This window comes from Cylas formicarius, unplaced genomic scaffold (genome assembly GCF_029955315.1).
Source record: "Cylas formicarius isolate icCylForm1 unplaced genomic scaffold, icCylForm1.1 PGA_scaffold_9__14_contigs__length_23061073, whole genome shotgun sequence".
Lineage (NCBI taxonomy): Eukaryota > Metazoa > Arthropoda > Insecta > Coleoptera > Brentidae > Cylas > Cylas formicarius.
In genome coordinates, this window is record NW_026844365.1 from 7,426,448 (window position 1) to 7,446,394 (window position 19,947).

Genomic DNA, 19,947 nt, shown 5'->3' on the forward strand with positions numbered 1-19,947 from the left:
TGCGGTATGCGCGTCGTGGGCGGGGACAACAAAACCACACGTAAATAAGAACTAATTTTATTGGAAGCGGTCGGCGCGCAAGAGCAACAGGATCTCGTCCTTGAGGTCTTCGCATCCGCGGGTAGCCTCCGTGTTCCTGCAAAAAGGGGGGCCATGTAGTGGGATGGAGGTCTCCGCCTCGCCGCGGGCTGAGTGGTAGAACTAGGTTGACATTTTTTCGTATTTGAAAGTTTTGTATACCAGTAAATATTTTTATGTTTAACTAGTACTCAAAAAACGTGATTATTAGTATACAGGGTGTTACCCCAGATTGGTACACATACTATTGTGTACACACACACACAAGCAACTTGCTTAAGTGATTTTAAAATTATTTATTAATATATAATATTTTATTTTTATCTAACCTCACATGAGAACATATACAGGGTGTAACAAAGAGACAGAAAGAGCTAAATTTAAAAACCCAATTTGGAGGTGTTTTCAAATATAATGGAAATTAAATAATATATTTTTAAGCAACTAGCATACAAATTTGTTGCCAATAGAGGAAAAGAAAGGTAGAATAAAAATCAAAAGGCAAGGGACTTATATTTTTAGTTGCTTAAAAAAAAAAAGATAAAATAAGGATAAGGATGAAGAAAACCTTGTTTGTTAAAATCAGTCAAGCAAAACCGGAGAAAACTTACTTTCTCAAAAAACACTACTTTAATAGATAGAAAAAAAACCGCTATAGACAAAAAGTATATGAAAATGTAGTAAATTAAAACATATCATTAATGTAGAAAATTCTATATAAAAAACGTATTTTTCTACTTGGTGTTAATTGTTACGCCCTATATCGGAAATTTTACACACTTAAAATAACTTCCAGCCTTTTCTGTTAGCAAATTTTGATAAGAAAAAAAATACCCTAAAGCTCTATGATTATTACTTAACATAGGTGAAAAAAAGTATGGAAACTTTTTATAATTTGTTATTTATTTATATAAATAGTTATTTATCATGCCCAGTCGCCATTGCCTTTCATCTGAAAAGTTCAGAATTATTTCTAAAAGCGCTGCAACGAATCTGGATTGGTAAAAACCATTTTAAGAATATTGAAACTCGACTTCCGAAAATAATTCAGACAAACTTAAAACGAAGTCTCGAAATAGCGACCAGTGAATGGTAAGAACCCCTTCTGCCAAAATTGAATAGAAAGGCCCGAATGAACTTTGTCTCTCTGCTGGGTTAGTTTTGGTTAGCTAGAATATGGTTCTTTGAAACAATGCAAGGCAAAGTACCAAATTCCTACTGCGAAATATGGAAAAGGACACATTCAAGTGCATGGTGCCATAATTTGCAGAAATAGATATGCCCATTATACTAAAAAGGTTCCATACTTTTTCCATCACAATTGGGCTAATTAAAAAACGAAAACAAATATAATACAGGTATTAGGGTGTCTTCTATAATATTTTGATATCAAACCTTATATTTAGTAAAGTTGCCTTTGTCAACCTAGTTAGGTTTAAGTGCTATCTGTGAGCCGCTCGGCCTGTACTTGCCTGGGCAGGAACGCCCGTAACACGTCTCTCGTGCTGTCCGGCACGAAGTTCATCGGCACGACGCGCTTGAGGCGCTGCAGGCCAGCGCGAACGTCCCACGTGACTTTGAATTTTTTCTCCTCGCTCTGGATAGGGCAAAGGACGTTAGGAAATAAACGTAAATTTGATAAAAATCGTCGTGTCTTACTTTAATCAGCCCCAGGTGAACCAAGAGGCTGTTGTTGACGATCGAGAGGTTCCCGGTGCGCTGGGCCCACGCAAACAGCTCCTTGTACATGGTCTCGGCTAGTTTGGCGCCGGCATCGAGTGCCGCGACCTTCATCAGGGCGGGAACGAACGCGTCGAGGTCGACGTCGCCCGAGGCGTCTCGGATTGCGTCCAGAAGGGCGCGATCCCTGTCGGGGCCGAGGCCTTCGAAATTCGAAGGCGTCGGCTCTCGCAGAAAGTCCGCGACCGTCGTCGTCGTCGCCGCGGAAGTTTCGAGTTCGACGATCTGCACGCCGCCCTCTTCATCGTCGCTCTCGTCATCCTCATCCTCATCCTCCTGTTCTTCCTCCGACTCGTTGTCGTCGAGCGACCCCAGCGCGTTCGATCTGCCTAGAAGTACAAGAATTTGCTAATCTATGGGGATAGAATTGAAACAATCAACTCGTTGAAATCATTCTCTAACACATAATACCCATTGACAAGACATTTAATTCGCTTAATTCTTCAAAGGAACTTCCACAGGCGACTGTAATACTTTTTACAAAACTTCTGGAATCCTGCGTGGTTTTTGCTGAGTCAAACTTGAAGAAGCCAACAGGATGATTGGCGAAACGTCAGCGAGTTTGATTCGGCAAAAACCCATAAGAAGATTGCTTTCAAAAAATCGTCGCTGGGTGGGGCAAGATCGTAGCGCTTAGCGCGTGGCAGCTTTTTATTTAAAAAAAAAGGCGTTTCGCGGTTTCTTGTCCTAGAGGGGCGCATTGCTTTTCTCTCGTGCTCCTGCGGACCATTATAGAACTTTCGCAAAATCGATGTAATTATTTTATGCGAATAACCTGTATAAAGCGTCTTTTACGTTTTTCATTAACGGCTAATAATAACGAAAATGGCAATTTTCAGGATCCTTTAGATATTTTTACCTATAATCGACATACCCTGTACATAATTGACAAAAATCCGGAAATGGAGGTTATAGCCCTGGACCGCCCACGTTTCCTGGACCAAGAATTTTTCCAAAATAATAAATGGTTTCGAGAAAATAAGTTTTTTCTGAAACCATGCGGTGGGCCGTAATAATCAATGACATCGCCGCGTCTTATATATCTAGATCAGCGTGTGTGATAGAAGAGAAAACCGTAATTACAAAAATTGTAGGTCTTGAAGCGGCCTTTGACCCGATTGGCCATATTTTTTATGATTTTTGATTCGCGGTTAATAATTTATTCTGGAAAAGAACAATTTTCTGGGTCTTTATGATTCTGGTCTATAATTGGAAAACCGTGTATAGAATCGAAAAAATGCCTGAAATAAGTGTTACAGCACTGGATCTTCCGCGTCTGCTGGTGGAAGAATTTTGACCATCCGGTGAATGGTTATGGGAATAAAGCATATTTTCTGGAAACCAAAATAACCAAAAAAAAAAAAATCAAATTTTAAAACAATATATTTGGTGTTTAAATGTGGGCATGGACTTTTACTTCTCTGCTAAATTTGAAGTCGATATCTGCAAATTTAGAACACTTCATACATTTCTTATATAGCACGGAATATCCGGGCTATATCGTCATGTAGAAGAAATTAACATCTGAAAAGTGTTAGTTATAGCCAATTTTCACTATTAGGGGTACCCATTTTTCAGTTGTTTTTGACTATGCGGCTCACCTTGTTTTTCGGAGCCAAATCTTGTGTGTACAAGAATTTTTTCGTTTGCATAAAAGAGAAATTATTTTTTTGTTAGATCCTTGCAAACGCGATTTTTGTTTTAATACTTCCCGACCCCCCAACTCAACCAATTTCAGTAGGCTCCGTTAGGGGACCAAATGCTATTTGCCTGCTAAATTTGAAGTCGATAGCTTCAAATTTCGGACACTTATCGTGTTTCATAGGAATCTTTATTTTGATAAAGACACGGTGTTGTCGAAACAATTGTCATGTCATAATATATAATTTCGTGAAAATCTGAACTTTTAGTTCTTATTTATTTTGATAAATGGATTTTCATCAAGCAAAAGCCACCTCAGTTCAACCCAGAAGTTTTGTAAAAAGTATACCTGTGGAAGTTTCTTTGAAAAATTATTAAATAAGTTGTATTACTTTTAAATTGACATACTTTTACAAGGCGCATCAAAATTTCATACAACTTTGTTGTAAGTCATTTTATTTAACACACAATAAATAATTAATCACGTAATACCCGGTAACTGATATTTGTATCTTTTTTTTGTCCCCTTAGATTAGCAAAATCTTACACTCACCGACATCCGCTAACCTCTCCCTTAGTTTTTCCGCCCCCTCCCTGCCGAATTGGTTGCCGTCGAGCACCAGGCTCCTCAATACCGTTTTGTTGGCCATCGCGTCGGCCAGTGCGAGGCCGCCCACCGAACTGATCTCGTTGAAGCCGAGGACGAGGACTTCGAGGCCGCGGTGGCCGGCGTGGAGGCTCTCCGCGATCAACATCGCGCCCGCCGTCTTCAACAGGCAGTCGCCGAAATTGAGCTCGCGCAGCATCTGCAGACGGGGCAGTGCGTGCGCCACCGCCCCCGCCCCCACGCTGCCGATGGTGTTGTCGTTCAGGTTCAACACTTGCAGGTTCCGGTTGTGGGCGAACGCGTCCGACAGCGCCTTGACGCCGGCGTGGTATATCCCATTCTGGGGCATCGACACCTCTTCTAGCGTCCCTATCATCTGTGGTAATGGATGATCCACTATAAATATTACCCCCTCTTCATACATTTTAGAAAAAAAAGTTTAAAGAAAAACTTGTAGGGTACATACATACTTATTTATATACAAGGTGTGCCAAAAGAGTATAGTACATCAAAGTTATACATTTTTTCAAATTGGAATCCCTGTATATTATTTAATAAAAACAAAGGTCCTAATAGTTATCTTTTACTTTACGCTCAGAATTAACTAACCAAAATAAAATCATCACTTAGTTGGTCATGCATGGTCATAGCGTTAAGCCAAGTGTTTAATTAATTATTTTTCGAAAATGGAAAACAGGATAATTGATAATTAATAAAAAATTGGATATAATATCTTTGTATTTAAAAAGTAGATAATGCAAAATAAATAAACACTAACTGATTAGCAAGATTGCGCTAAATGTCTTGTTTTGCTGAATAATTTCTTTTTAGCTTATCTAAAACTTTAATGATTCACTCAGAATGCGTATAATTTCCGCCAATTCATTGATTTTTGAACTTTTGTAGTAAACTTTTTTTTCTAAAATGTAAAATAAAAGTTAGAGGGGGTAACATTTATAATGGATCACTTCATACACAAGGAGCCTCCTTTACCATCTTACCAAGTGCCACTTCAACCTCACTGAAACTATACTGTGCTATGCTAACTGTGTCTTGAACTAAACTGCGTGTTGCCTAAAAAATTTCAATAAAATCTATTTTGATGTTACCTTGAATACTTCGGCCAGTGCTTTGGCCCCTTCATTTTCCAATCGGTTGCGGCCAGCGACAAAGACCTTGAGGGCGAGCGGTTTGCCCTCGTTTTTGCTACTGTTGTAGCAATCGGTTAGAGCGGACGCCAACAATTTTCCTCCGGTGATCCCCAGGCCATTGTTGTTGAGCCTCAACTCTTGTAGCGCGTAACAAGTAGGGCTTCGCAGCAAACTCGCGAGACCCTCGACGCCGATCGGGCCGAACGCGTTGTCGCTGAGGTCCAATTCGGTTAGTCGGGCGCCGGCTTTTACCAAACCATCGCCTAGATGTTGCTAAACAAAAAAAAGTGTCAACGCGCCTCGCCACTGACCGTAAGTCGCTTTACCAGAGCTTTGGGAATCTCTGTTTTCATACGTCCCGTGAACATGTCCTTCCACAGGGCCCTTTTCAACTCGGGATGCTTTGCCAAAGCGTCGGCGATGCCTTTTGAGGCGTCCACTCCCAAAGTGTTGCCCTCAAGGTTGAGGGACTCTAAATTCTTGCATTTGTTGATTTCGTCGATTATCTCTTTGGCTGAAATTCGACCGGTATATTAGGCGTATTGATTCGTTCACAAAAAGCATTCCTCACCATCGCCGACCGAATCGAGCTTAAGAGATTTTCCTGCAAAACTTACGCCGCCCGGGGAAACGTTCGCATTTTCCAACGCCTGAGCGAGGGAATCAACGTTGAATTTATCCTCGGCACCACTCATTTTTCTATATTAGCGGCGATAAACACGAAAATATACCAACATAACCTAGAACACCGCCATTCAAAATTGTCACAAATCACGGACTACAACAGACTGGAAACGGTCACTTACCACCGTAAAACAATGAAAAAGTGACATCTCGTGTTTGTCTTATTTATTATTGTAAGATGCTGGTAAAATAGACAGTTTACTTCTTTATCAATGGAATTTAAGTGTTTAATAAACGAGCGACTTATAGTATATTATGCAACAAGTGCGGTAAACGGCATTTGACTCGCGAGTTAGTTTGACACGAGCGGAGCAAGTATTTAATAAACGAGTGAGTTAAAAAGTTTACCGAACGTGTTGCATACTATACATTTTCTAGGACCGCTAGTTTTTGATTCCATTTTCGCAAAACAACAGGAATACATTCCGTCTGACATGATCGTCAGAATTGACAAACGTCAAAATTCAAAGCGTGGGAAATATCTCTGAAAAACATTCGATTTGCTCCCAAATCCGTGCTGTAAAATCCCGGAAATGTCCGAAGTGGTTCGGATTCATGGGAAACGAAACTGATTTGGTAAAGTGACGCTTCCCGCACGCTAGGTCGGTGGGTAATTAGGTATTTTACAGATGGAAGTAGAAAATTAGTATATTATGCAACAAGTGCGGTAAACGGCATTTGACTCACGAGTTTATTTGACATGAGGGGAGCGAGTGTTTAATAAACGAGTGAGTTAAGAAGTTTACCGAACGTGTTGCATACTATACTTTTTCTACGACCGTCAGTTTTTGGGTTTTCGGGTTTTCGCAAAACTCGAATATATTCACTGACATGACTGTCAGAATTGGTAAACTTCAAAATTCAAAGCGTGGGAAATATCTCCGAAAACATCCGATTGCTCCCAAACCCGCGCGGTAAAATCCCGGAAATGTCCGAGGTGGCTAGGATTCGTGGGAAACGAAACTAAACGATATATCTACTGTAAATGTTTTATTTTGTCAAAACTCCTTAACACTGCGATATAACTCTTTCTAACCATAACAGGAATAAATTTTAAGTTTTTTTTTGGAAAACGATGCCTCCTGCCAGTTCAATTTCTGAATTCGGCATCACATCACGGTTTATTTGATTTAGTTTAAATCCAGATATTATTACTAATAATTTCTACCATGTTTACACCAAATGGGAATAAATAAAAAATATATATAATCGCTTTCCACAAATGCAATCAATCCACAATGCAATCAAAATTGCAAAGTTGTGTCGCCAGCGCCATCTTTTATTTGTAATATATTAATGTATATATAAAGCTTTGGTAAAATTATTATATTTGATTGGTATACTTCAAGAATTGTAAACTTAATTAATTAATAATAATTAGGTGTACGATTCTTAGGTATATTTTGAAAAAAGGTGACCACAGAATTATGCCACAGAATACTAGTACCAGAAGCTCATATTTCAGTTGGGCACAACTGCTATGATTATTCGCCCATTGTCGAATTCCATGGATGATTTTCGCTTTTGGTCATAGACCAAAACGTAAAAACAAGAATATAACCAATATTTCCTCAGCTAGCAAAAAACGATTTTGACCGATACCGAAAAAAACCGTCATCTCCCCGCTTCCACCACGGAAAAACGATCACCAAAGACTTCCGAAACAGAATCACACGAAAAAAGACCGATATCAAGGTTTTTGGGACGAATAAAAAAAGATTCAGCTGGGAGTGAGCGGAGGTTAAACCGCCGCGTGCAATGCTCCACCACAGAATCTGCCGCAGAATACAGAAACAACGCTGTATGGGATAAATATTTATTTAATCATGACATTGTTACTGGATATTCCGAGTTAATTGTAATGAGGTTTTATGTAATATTTATTTTATCACTTTAAACCATACGCATCCGGTTCTACCGAGTGTCTCGCGTAAGCTTATGTTAGGGTAGGTTGTGACAGTTGCGGTCTATGTTGGAGGATTAGATCTTGGACAGATAGGTGTCTGTAATGTCCTCAGGAATTTGCCCATCGTTGGTAAAAAATGAAAGAACATATTTCTAAGTAATTCGTAGTATTATGTGCATCTAAGCAGTTGACTATGACAACGGAAAAAGCAAATCCATCGTCTAGAAGTCTCGGTTATAATTCGCGCATATAGCTATTAAGATATAGAGGTATAGATAATACAGGTATTTATAAAGCAACTATAAAAAGAAACTTGTAAAGGTTCATTTAACATGCGCGTGGGTGAGATTGAAACTCGTTTTCACCCAATGACCTTGGGGCATTCAATAACCAACATGGTTAATAAATTTAGGTTCTGCATTTTTATTCACCATTTTGTCAAAATATGTCCCGATCATCGAATGACGGCCTTGGTTAAGTGTGTCATTATCGCTGTTTCGAAAGAAAATTACCCAAAGTGCAGCTGTGGGTGAAATTTAGAGGTATGCTACGAAAAATGTTGTAGGCAGCCAAGGCGCAGCAAGTTTTTACCGTAGTAAGGTTACTATATCATCAAATAGCTATATGGATTCGCGAGTAAAGGTAGAAAAACGGTGTTGTACTAGCCTGTAGAAATTTGATAATTGTTGATGATCGTTTATTGTATGAAATGAATTCTTTCTAATTAAGAAATGTCTTTTTTTCTTGTGATAATTCATTCAAATAATTACCGCAATTAATTGGTTCCATTGTTTAACGAGAGGCGGAGGGACTATCGCGTGGCCGGCATCTATTGGCGCTAGCCTAAACTAATTAGTTCCACGACTTAATGGGAGATCGCGCCACTACCACAGGGAATAAAATAAAAATGGAGTTTTAATACGAAAAAAATATTTCGTAAAAAATAGGGATCAGGATCAGATTTTGCAAATTTTACGTAAGCGATTGAAAAAAAAAGTATTTGCAATAATATTGCGAAAAATCGATTTAAAATTTAGTTATGTCCACAACAGCAGTTCGGGAACTCTACTGATAGAAAAGGTTTGCGCCCATAAAGCGATATGATTCAAATAGATTTTTTTGTTTTCTTAAATAGAGTGATTTGAATAGGTATCTAACATTTCTTTAATTACGTGATCTAAGCATTTTAAATTTGTAAAGAGGAATGTATATTTTGAGAAAACTTTAGGTTATGAAAACAACCGCTTTCGACGATTTACGCGCTTATAATTTTATTTGGCAAATATCTTGCTATTTGATGGTAGACACGTTCCAATATTTACATGAAAAAAAAACATACGGAAATAAAATGCCATTTATTTAGGTCACATGGTACTATTATATATAAACTTAATATTAACTAACATTTGAACCCGGTGACTGAGAAATTACAAGAATTGGACTTTTTGTTGCCGGTGATGTTCACGCCGTCCCAGTTCCAGCTCGAGCATCCTCCGCTACCGCACAGTATATAAACTGCGATACTGTTCGATCCCGTCATCGTGCCTGTCACCGAATTCATTCTCAGATTTTTGATCGGGATGTTTCCCTTGGCGTTCCCGCTAGAAGATCCGTCTTCGTAATCTTCCTGCACGTTGATGCCATACCGCTCGATATCTGCCGAAAGCACAGAACATAGATTTCGCGTGCTGTGGCCCGTGACGTCAACGCCTGTACTTACTCGACAGCTTGATGTTCTTGTAAGTGACGTCCTGGATCAATCCGGGTCCGGAATCGGAATGGGTTTTAACGTGTATGCCGTTGCGGGAGTTTTTGACTGACGAATCCGTGAAGGTTACGTTTTTCACTGTGTTTTTCGACGCGTCGTTGTCGTCGAACCCTACGGACAGGCTCAAGCCGTGGCCCCCGGAACAATCCAAGTTCTGGAACACCATGTTGGAACCCTGGTTGACGGCTACGCAGTCGTCCTGATTTTTCACGACCGAATCCTTGACAACGATGTTGTTCGAAGAAGAAATGTCGAAACCGTCGGTATTGTGACCCAAATCTCCCTGCAATCACTTATAAAGTTAATTTTCTATATAAGATACGTCTATCTTATTTTGTGGGCAAATGTAAGAACTTAAAATTTTTAAAATGTGCTGTGCTGTATTTTCCACCAGTCGACAGGTATATTATTAATTACATTTTATACAAATATTATATGCTTAATCTGTTCAGTTAAACTATCGCCTACGTATTGTTTTTTAATAGCATATGGTGTTTTTCTTTTAAAGCATTTTGTTTAATGAATCACCTACATACTATATTTTGTATTTTGCATAAATTATCGACTTCCGGGTTTACCTAGTGACAGCAGTTGTGAAGGTCGAATTGCTTTTCAAGACCTTTTGACATGATCACATTGCAAACGCATCAAAGACTTCCCGACATATAAAAATATGCAGAGCTATTTACCCTGTTACTAGTTATAGTTAAATAGTTACTAATTGTTGATCCTTTATATGATTATGATATTAATTGCCGTTGTTAAATATGATGATAACTGTTGTATTTATTTTTATTGCTTTCGTGACCACAGCGATTTATCGATTTATAATTATAATAGTTTATAATTATAATTATATAGTAATTATAAAAGTTTTTATAAACTAGAGTCCTTAACCTCTTCCTTTTTAAGGCGATGATGGTTTTTTGTAAATATTTTCGAAACCCGTAAAGAAATGTCAATATAGTTTCCTACATTTGCCGAATTTCTTAGGGTCTGTTGAATGACCCGAAACTTAGTACTGGCTGTTAGAGATATTCGGTTAGTTTTCAGTTTGGGTTAGTACTCTGTACTTAGTACTGGCGGGTAGAGATCATAGGGAATTTTTTAGTAACTTTGACTATAAAATTTGAAAATTCGAAGTTGTTAACACAGATAAGGTTTTTCTAAGTTAGAAAACTACTTTAATTAGTCGTTAATGTTGTTTTAGCGCTCTGTTGTAGAGCGTCCATATGGCCCTGCGATTATAGCAATCATCTACTAGCATTACCACCCATAACGATAGTTTAGTACGAAGTTTCAAGTCGTTATATAGAACGTTCAAACGGCAAATTTACGAAATTTCATTTAAATATCTCTGCTGGTTTTGACACCACTTCCAAAAACCGCTACCAGGGTTCAGAAGTTCTTTCTGTTTCTATTTCATGCGGAGATTAGATGGTTACAATATAGACGTCTATACATTTCGGTCTGTAGCAGGGATCAGTGCTAGAGCTGGGGTATTAACGACTTACCGAGTCTCCGGCGGACACGTCGATGTTAAACCCGGACACCGTGAGGTCGCTTGCCGAATTGATCGACACGCACTGGACCGGGCAGTTGAGGAGGTTGATGTCTTTGAACACGGACCCTCCGGTCGCCTTGATGCGGAAAAATTTGGGCTTCTTCGTTCCCGAGCTGCCCTTACCGTCCCAGTAAAGCTGACCCTGGCCGTCCAGAACGTGTCCGGACGCGCCCTGAACCGTCAGCTTGCTGCCCTTTATCTGGATCAGGGGCCCTTCCCAGTTGGACTTGGCGAACGAGATTTTTCCCTGGAACGTCAGCTTGGTGCCGGATTTGAGGCTCATGTCGAGGGCTTTTCCCGCAGGAACCGTCATGTCTTTGATGACGATTTCGGTGCAGCTGGATACGGCGCCTGCCACGTCATCGTAGTTGCTTACTGTGCAGCCGGCCTTAAGGGTCGGTGATGCCGAGACCGACCCTGTGGCGACGAGAAACGCTACGGCGACGACTTCGTGTAACATAGTGGTTGATAGTGCTGGTGAGTTTGATTTGAGCCTTCGGGGGGTCGCGTTTTTTATACTTTCTATTATTATGTCGACATATGGAGGTTGAAGTGTTTACGCGCGTTAATGGTTGCGTAAAACTTTAAGTGTTTTTCGTGTGTGGCGGTTTCGTAACTCGCGGCCCCGTGATGTTTTTTTTTGAGGAAAATACTCGAGAACTGTAACGCGGAAAACAGGTAAGAGTTTAGGGGTCGGCAGAGAAAAATCAGGGGACGTCCTTAAATTATCGATAAAGATGGTGTTGTTTTCCTTCTTCACGTATCGTTTATTTCGTTCGCAGCTCTGCGAGCCCTAAACGACATCTATAACAAACAAATAACAAAATACCACACAGACAGGAACAAACTAAATTCAAATCCACAAGGACAGAAGCTGAAGAGAAATCAATAGAGAAGATTGGACAGGAATATATAGCTCAATAACTAACTACAATGTACCAAGACGCCAGATAAATATTACCAATTATGTAAGAATATAACATCGTTCAAAAAGAAAAGCAGCAACAGCGCCACCAGAACTGCTTAAAAAGCATAAAAGAGAACGACCCCTCTTGAGAATGATGAAGACCCAATATCTGCTATTTTGCTGGATAGAACCTACCAACAAAACACAATTTATTTTTGATTTATAACAAAGGTTTACAGTGATTTTGATATTTGAAAGCTGTTTGATTGTTTGTATATTTTTGGGGGGGCCTTTTTCCAAAAAACGCCACATTTTTGCTCCATCGCGTATTTTTTTTATAGCGCTCTATATCTTAAAAATGCTATTTTATGATTTTTATGAAATTAAATGTGATTTGGCAACACTGGATAATATTATAACTGATTTTTATGAAATTAAATGTGATTTGGCAACACTGGATAATATTAGATTTCTCTGCAATACAGAGAAACGTCAATACAGCGTTGGAACCCGCTTATGCGCAGTTTGGTTGTGTTGCTCGTCGTGCTACTGTGTTCATACCAGTTGTCTGTCTTCTTTGTTGCGTATTTCCAGTGTTCTAGAATGTATAAACATGGAAAGAAGACATTGTGTGAACAATCCAAATAAGTTTTGTTATATATAATGAAATAGTATGGCCGTCTAGAACAAGCCTTACACCTGGTAGCAAAAATGTATTAAGGGATAGCTTAGTTGACCTCTTCTGCCTTCTCTTCATATCATACTTGGCTTGATAAAGCAGTTTGTTAAAGCTCTAGAAAAAATGGCCAGTGTTTAAAAACATTGTTGCTGGAAATTTCCAGCCATATCCGATGCCAAGATAAAAGAAGGAATTTATGCAGGTACATTATGCATTATGATTTCATTTAAAGACGAAAACTACTAAAGTATTGTTCAAAATATGTTACAACACTTTCATCGTCTAAGTTGTAATATGAGTTTGAAAGTGCAATCTTGGAGCAGTTAGCGAAGAATAGGGAGGGAGAAAGAAACACAGCCGAATGTCCGAACAATGTAGCTTTCTGGCAAAAAGACAAAGATTTCACTCAAAATTTTTAGAAATCAGCCTACCAAAATTATATAAAATCAGTTTTCAAAATAAAAATATCTATCATGTAAACCTGACGTTATTTTCTCATTGGTTTTACATCAAAATACGTTTTATTTAACTTTCTACATGTTCGTGAAAAATAAACGAATTAATCAAAACTTTATTTTGCACCCATTATGGCCTTTTCGGAAATTTCCACGACATAACGATTAATAACAGTCCCTTATTCAAGACATATTTTTTTCTTGTTGCCCAACAAATGCGGTTTTTAAATTTCATGAAAAATGTTTTCCGACTCGCCAGTACCAGGCTTCAATAAAATTTCATGTCTGTTAAATTTTCTGTATGACAGCTACGAATTTCGGACGCTTGCGCTGTTCTGAAACTCGCCAATAAAAAAAAGATGCGCCACCTGGTATGTTAAAAAAGAGATACATTTGAGCCCCCTAGCTCAAACCGTTCGAAAGTTATTTGTGTTTTTCTGGCTTGTCCCGGGCAATATGGACAATAGAAAATAAACACAGACAGACACAGACCTAGTACCTACCTATGTCAATGTGTCACAGACAGGATTTTTAATAGACACAAATAGTTGGGCTACATACAGATAGAAAATATATTTAAGTTTTAGCTTCTCTATCAGCTCCGAGGCACTATATGGTTTCAGGTCTAGTCCATTGGGGCCACTAAAGATGAAACGTTGGGTGGATTTGCAATATATAACTGCGAGCATAATAAATCGCTTGGGGTGAAATAGGAGACGGAAGTATTCAAAAATGTATATGGTATGAATATGGACGTCTGCATATATTTGGTTCTCCTTTTTCTTTCAATCAGTTTAGTTCGTTAACCAGTTTTTTTGTAACTTTAAATAGACGTTTGCTTTTAATCTAAGGCCCAACTTGTTGTAGCTTTACTTTTCGTTTCCCGTTTTATCAGTCGCGGAGGTTCCGTTCAGTGAAAACGGCTGGTGCCAAAATAATTCGTAACCTGTTCTAAGTTTTACCCGCCCCCTTTCCGACTGGGTGGCCAGGGCAAAATATCCTCATTATCTTTATTGTTTTTGTTTTCCTCTTGGGTGGTTTTGTTGTTAGCCCGAGTTAAACGAGACGCTAACAAACTGCGCAAAAGAACGTGAATAGTTGTTAGGTAACGGAAAGATTCTAAACTATTGAAACACACTCCCCTTATCGGTATGTGCGCAGGTTTGAACGCACTTAAGATCTCAAAATTTGAGTATTTTACTGATTGCTCTCGAGATTTTAATATTGTATTATTTTGTGACAGTCTGGCGACAATAAACGATAACGTTTTCATTTAAAACTGCCACGCGTGTTTGAAAAACCAGAAACTGCCGTGTCGGGTAAATAAAAAAAAACTTTTGTCTGATGCCTAAAGAATCCGAAACAAAAACTGAAATATTTTATTTTATGGAAACATATATTTCTTTGACATTATTTATTGCAGATGCCACCTTATTTGACACGGATACCTACCCTACAGATGTAGATGTAGTCCGATCAAAATTCATTTTTTTTTTCTCAGCCTTGTTGCATCTTCCCTAGGGAAGCTGAATCTTCCACTATGACGACACGGGTTCGAAGACTTTTTTTACAACACAACACCCGTGGGTTCGATTCCCGGCGGGAATCGAACCCACAACCTCCGCCAAATCGAGTTGGCAGCTCTAATCCCTTGCCAACCGAGCCATCCTCAGTGCTTCGTCAAAAGTCAATACCTTAATTTTTCAAAGAAACTTCCACAGGCTTCTTTCTGTAATGCTTTTTACAAAACTTCTGGATTCCTCCTGGGTCGGTTTTTGCTTAGTCGAAATTGCTTGCTTGCGAAATTGTTTGTTCTCTATTGTCGACTAAGCAAAAACCGGCGCAGGAGGAATCCAGGAGTTTTGAAAAAAGCAGCCAATACGTTATTAAAAATAGTTTAATTGAGATTTTGCATTCCAGTTTTATTTACAATTTAAACCCGCTGGGGTGTAGTTCTTGCAGCCGTTGGCCTTGACGGTACCGCCGTACGAGATCTTGCTCCAGATGGTGGCGGTTATTTCGGATATATCCAACCCGGTCATGGGGATGTTGTTCTTGTGGATGCCAGTCGAACCGCCTCTCGCGTAATCCTCCTGGACGTTGATGATGAAACGAGTGATCTCTAGAATGAATTTGCTAAACAGAGTTTGAGACTGAAGAATCGACAAAGGTGACGTTGACGAGCAGGTCAAACCGGTCAGGTGAATGTTGGAGTCCTGGTTCACGGCGACGCAATCGTCTTGATTCTTGACTGCTGCTGCTGACTTGTCGAGGTTTCACTTTTGCAAGGTGGTACTGTCCGCGCCGTCGATCGACACGCACTGATGCGGGCAGTTTAATACTTTGATACGCTTGAGTACCGAATTACCGGTAGTCTCAGTCTTAACGAATTTGGGTTTAACTCTGCCATTGTCACCTTGACCGCCCCCAGTGTTTGGGCACCTTCGCCATCGAATACGGAATCTGCGGGATTTTCGATAGTTTAAATACCCCCCCCCCCAGCATTGGGTCTGGCCGGCAGGCACGGTAATGCTGCCGATGCTGAGGGTAGTACAGGTGGACAAAGCGTTGGCAACCTGGTCGTATAAGGTCACCGTGCAACTGTTCTCAGCCAACAAGGCGTTGGTTACAGAGATGGTTAGAATCACTATAAATGGAGACATCTCAAATATTCTTGCTGCCATGGATCGGCGATTAATATTCATATTTGAGACTACACGTCCCTTAATTATGCGATATTTAAAAGTTTGTTAAGTGCTTCTCAATGATAATTTAAGATTTACGTTTATCCTAGACACGTTCGTACCGAAAAAATGTGATTGTGATTGTGAAAATTCGTGTTAGTTCCTCTTTAAAAAAATCACCAGAGTTCCTCAAATTCCTTGAATTTTGCAGCAACAGCCCCCAAATATTCCAAATCTGAATTATTCAATATATAAAAGTGTGCTAAGTGCTTCTCAATGATAATTTAAAATTTACGTTCATCCTCCACACGTGCACACGTGCGTACCGAAAAAATGATGATTGTGAAAATTGTTGGTAGTTTCTCTTTAAAAAAAAAATCCCCGAATTGCCTCAAATCCCTTGAATTTTTCAGAAATAGCTCCAAAATATTCTAAACCTCCTCGAAAAAAAAATTACGTCCCCTGAAATACCATCAAAATTTCCGGAAACGGCCTGAAATTTCCCCAACAATTGTTCAAAATACCCCGAAATTCCGTGCACTGCTCTGTGCTACCCCAGATACCCGTTAGCAACGTCCAAGATGGTTGGAAGTATCGCGATTGGAGACATGTCTTAAACTCTAGAACTGTTCTACATCGTAATAGATAAAACTAAAATTCTTGCATGTAATCAATTCTTCTACCAACGAAAAATGCGAGAGTCTAGAGAAATCTATAAACAACCCTACAATCTTAACAGCGACTCAGGTCTCTACATGCCACCAATATGGATATCAGTCATCCGAGACGGTGTTTAGTAATAATAATAATGACTTTTTTTGAACAATATATGATAAAGTTATAACAAATAAATAATTAATTTACCTGTCCAAGTTTGGCGCTTGGCCCTTAGCTACTATACTGAACCAAACGAACACAAAACAAATTTAAACAATACTATGTTAATCCTATAAAAATTATATACATTTAAGTACTTAACTTTTAGGTTATATCATTGTAGGAGAATTAATTGGTTTTATAACATTTTGGAATTGCGTGATATGTAGGTACTAACTTTAGTTTAAACCCGTTAATAGAGAGTTAGTAGATATTTGTAGTAATATATATATATATATATATATATATATATATATATATATATATATATATATATATATATATATATATATATATATATATATATATATATATATATATATATATATATATATATATATATATATATGATGACACTATTTTCTGGGATATCATCCGTTCGCTTGTTGAACTCCGACTGCAATCCTGCACACGTTTCGCCAAAATCTCACTTGGCATCTTCAACGCTCGCGCTCCGAAAACACTTCGTAGTATTGTAGTAATGACATATCAAGAAACTTGCTTCGTTAAAAATGAGTGCTAATAGATTATAGTGTTATGATGTGACATCGCTAGTTTGGCGTTATTTCTAATATTAATATTATGGACGTGTTACGAAATATTAAGCGATTTTTTTTACAGAAACTAACGAATTAGGGTTATTTATTACTTTAAACAAAAATGTCGAGATATGTAGGATTCTTCGCTCATTCATTTTGAGCCATTTCATATCGTTGTATAAGTGTGATACATGATCAAATTTCCTCATACCATAGACAAACCACCATGCACCATATATACAAACAAAAACCACAAAGTCACAATAATTGAAGTTAGAGAAGACCAGGGATTCACACACACTTCGTTTCAGTTGTTTACTTAAAATATGCCTATTATTATATAAAACTTTCATGGCGGCAAAGGATTTTTGAAATATTTGTTTTAGGTGTTCTTTGAATCTAAGTTTTGTGTATAAGATAACTCCCAGATCCTTGGCACAATTCTTAAGATTTAATTTTGACTTACCGATCACCACATTTAATTTTTTCTTTAGTTAACATTCTTATCATTCCCAAACACCACAGCACATGATTTACTTGGATTTAGCTTTAAGTTGAGACTTGATTTAAAGATTCAACGTCATCATTAATGTATGGATCAATTCTTTTACAACTGTTGGGACTGCAGGTACAATAAATTTGTGTATCATCCACAAACGCTTGAATTTTACAGGATTTTAAAGACCTCAAGATATCAGAAGTATAAATAAGGAAACGCTAAAGGCCTAAATCGATACCCGTGGGACACCGGATAGATTTTCTACCTTTTCCGAATATTTATCATTTAAAAAAATTGATTAAAATCAAAAAGTTAAGTATGATTTGAGAAGATTAGAAGATTCTGCATTGGCTAATTGTATCGAATGCCTTCGAATAGTCTAAAAGCACTAAAGCGGAACTAATTTTTTCTCACAAGAAAAATGTCATCCAATACATTAGTCAACGCTATCGACGTACCAAACCCTTTACGAAAACCACATTGAGCATTGGGAATGATATTACATTTTGTACAAAAATCGTAAAGTTGTTCATAAACAATTTTTTCAAATATATTCGACAAAACAGCGAGAATACTTGATTTGATGTTTTAGGTAGCGGTTTACTAACAGAAATTTTCCATCGGACTGGAAAATAGCAATTATAATATGCATAATGAATTTGTCAATAAAAGGGCTACAGTATTTCAACATAAGTGGGGATATTTCATCCACTCCGGTGGAGTTAGTTTTAATGTTATTATAAATTTTGTTTACCGTTTTTTAAACGTTGTTTAAACGAGAAATTTGAATTATTTTTATAGAAATTGTTATTACAAAAGTTTGTTTTTGCTGGACAGTTTGACTTATTTTGTAGGTATGTAGAAAAAAGTAACTTATTTTTTACTAAGTTTTTTTGGCATTGTTTTTAAAGGAATCAAGATATTGCTTCTTTTCTTTTCTTATTTATTATATTTCTTAGATGTTTATAGCGTATCCAGTAGGACTGCAGTTTAGATTTTTTAAATTCCTGCAAGACCGCCCCCCTTTGTCTCATAGTGTTATTTTCGTACAATATTTCATCCGAAGGTAAAGAGCTGACCTCAAAACTAAAGATGTGTTAGTAACAAGAATAGCATCAATTAAAGTACTTGAAGGGTCAGAAATGCCTGTAGCCTAGTCAATGATCTGAACAAATATATAATTTTCAAATAAGGGCACTAAAGGATTCTGGACATTCATTAAATTAATATTAAAATCTCCTAGGTAAAAGATCTTATCGACCATAATGAGAGACCACACTATTAAAATTTAGCATAGCTTCTGTTGGAGATTTTAAGTTTGAATATTAAATATTTTACAATTCTACTTTATTTTGCGACTTTACATACGCAGCAACACCACCCCCTCTGCCAACTCTATCCTTTCTTATGAATTGGTACCCGGGAATGTTAAATATTTCTGCACCATCACCAGGGTTAAGCCAGGTCCTGCACAAAAGCGAATTATCAAAATTATTTTCTAAAATAAAATAAATATTGAACGTACATTTAAATGTCCGATTTTAAAGGCCGTATTGTTTAATATTAGCATAATAATAATACGTGTTTTGTATACAAAACCAAGTACTGGAAATAGATAATATCAAAGTAAAGACTAAGACTAACAATAAACAAAAATAATTAAAACATAATGAATAGCTTTAAGACACCTGTCCGTTGTCCATTTAAATTTAAAAAATTTTGCACAACATCCAATTAACAATGAGAAAGATAAATCATAAATGTAGGTGAATACCTACAGTTTGCGTAACCAATCTTCGATTTTTTCAATTGTATTTAACATAGACGCTACCATTTAGCATACACGACCTTTTAAGGCATAACTCACGTGTGACAGGCGCATTTTAGTTAGATCTTCTTGATGAATATCTTTTAAAACATTTTTTGTTTTTCAACACTGGGACTCGTGTCGCGTCCGATGAAAATCTCACTGCGGCCGGTTTATCACTTGGGCTTTTATCAGACACCCGATTGCACTTCTTTATATTACCGTCTTGAATGTTTACCTTTAATTCGCTTCTAAATGAATGTAGAACCTTTGATCGGATATTTTCACCATCTTTAAATTTGACCCCTTGGATGCATATATTCATGTTGAGCACTGCCTGCTCCTGCGAGCCTAAAGACTTG

At 37.9% G+C, this 19,947-nt stretch overlaps 3 protein-coding genes across 3 annotated transcripts; all 3 read right to left on the reverse strand.

Moving 5' to 3' along the window:
* Position 1: 1 nt before the first annotated feature.
* Positions 2-5,983, reverse strand: LOC132707828 (ran GTPase-activating protein 1). Its single transcript, XM_060679789.1, has 7 exons — positions 5,789-5,983; positions 5,544-5,731; positions 5,176-5,490; positions 4,013-4,442; positions 1,738-2,147; positions 1,551-1,675; positions 2-136 (listed from the first exon to the last, which is right to left on the reverse strand). The coding sequence occupies exons 1-7, from the start codon at positions 5,910-5,912 to the stop codon at positions 58-60; spliced, it is 1,671 nt and encodes a 556-aa protein (XP_060535772.1). The 5' UTR covers positions 5,913-5,983; the 3' UTR covers positions 2-57.
* Positions 5,984-9,147: 3,164 nt separating this feature from the next.
* LOC132707272 (polygalacturonase-like) lies at positions 9,148-11,626 on the reverse strand. Its single transcript, XM_060679060.1, has 3 exons — positions 11,090-11,626; positions 9,528-9,858; positions 9,148-9,463 (listed from the first exon to the last, which is right to left on the reverse strand). The coding sequence occupies exons 1-3, from the start codon at positions 11,597-11,599 to the stop codon at positions 9,207-9,209; spliced, it is 1,098 nt and encodes a 365-aa protein (XP_060535043.1). The 5' UTR covers positions 11,600-11,626; the 3' UTR covers positions 9,148-9,206.
* A 3,476-nt stretch (positions 11,627-15,102) lies between these two features.
* Positions 15,103-15,843, reverse strand: LOC132707693 (polygalacturonase-like). Its single transcript, XM_060679615.1, has 3 exons — positions 15,671-15,843; positions 15,477-15,622; positions 15,103-15,434 (listed from the first exon to the last, which is right to left on the reverse strand). Exons 1-3 carry the CDS (start codon positions 15,841-15,843, stop codon positions 15,103-15,105), a joined length of 651 nt encoding a protein of 216 aa, XP_060535598.1.
* Between the last annotated feature and the right edge of the window lie 4,104 nt (positions 15,844-19,947).

What these genes read in the sequence shown, in the direction of transcription:
- LOC132707828 (XM_060679789.1), bottom strand. Translation starts at nt 5,912, where the DNA reads ATGAGTGGTGCCGAGGATAAATTCAACGTTGATTCCCTCGCTCAGGCG. An exon ending in GCTCGATTCGGTCGGCGATG is followed by an intron (nt 5,732 to 5,788) that starts GTGAGGAATGCT and finishes GTCGAATTTCAG; the next exon opens with CCAAAGAGATAATCGACGAA. An exon ending in TTCACCTGGGGCTGATTAAA is followed by an intron (nt 1,676 to 1,737) that starts GTAAGACACGAC and finishes TGCCCTATCCAG; the next exon opens with AGCGAGGAGAAAAAATTCAA.
- LOC132707272 (XM_060679060.1), bottom strand. Translation starts at nt 11,599, where the DNA reads ATGTTACACGAAGTCGTCGCCGTAGCGTTTCTCGTCGCCACAGGGTCG. An exon ending in ACGTGTCCGCCGGAGACTCG is followed by an intron (nt 9,859 to 11,089) that starts GTAAGTCGTTAA and finishes AAGTGATTGCAG; the next exon opens with GGAGATTTGGGTCACAATAC. An exon ending in CAAGAACATCAAGCTGTCGA is followed by an intron (nt 9,464 to 9,527) that starts GTAAGTACAGGC and finishes TGCTTTCGGCAG; the next exon opens with ATATCGAGCGGTATGGCATC.
- LOC132707693 (XM_060679615.1), bottom strand. Translation starts at nt 15,843, where the DNA reads ATGTCTCCATTTATAGTGATTCTAACCATCTCTGTAACCAACGCCTTG. An exon ending in ACCCAATGCTGGGGGGGGGG is followed by an intron (nt 15,623 to 15,670) that starts GTATTTAAACTA and finishes TCGATGGCGAAG; the next exon opens with GTGCCCAAACACTGGGGGCG. An exon ending in GTCGATCGACGGCGCGGACA is followed by an intron (nt 15,435 to 15,476) that starts GTACCACCTTGC and finishes AGTCAGCAGCAG; the next exon opens with CAGTCAAGAATCAAGACGAT.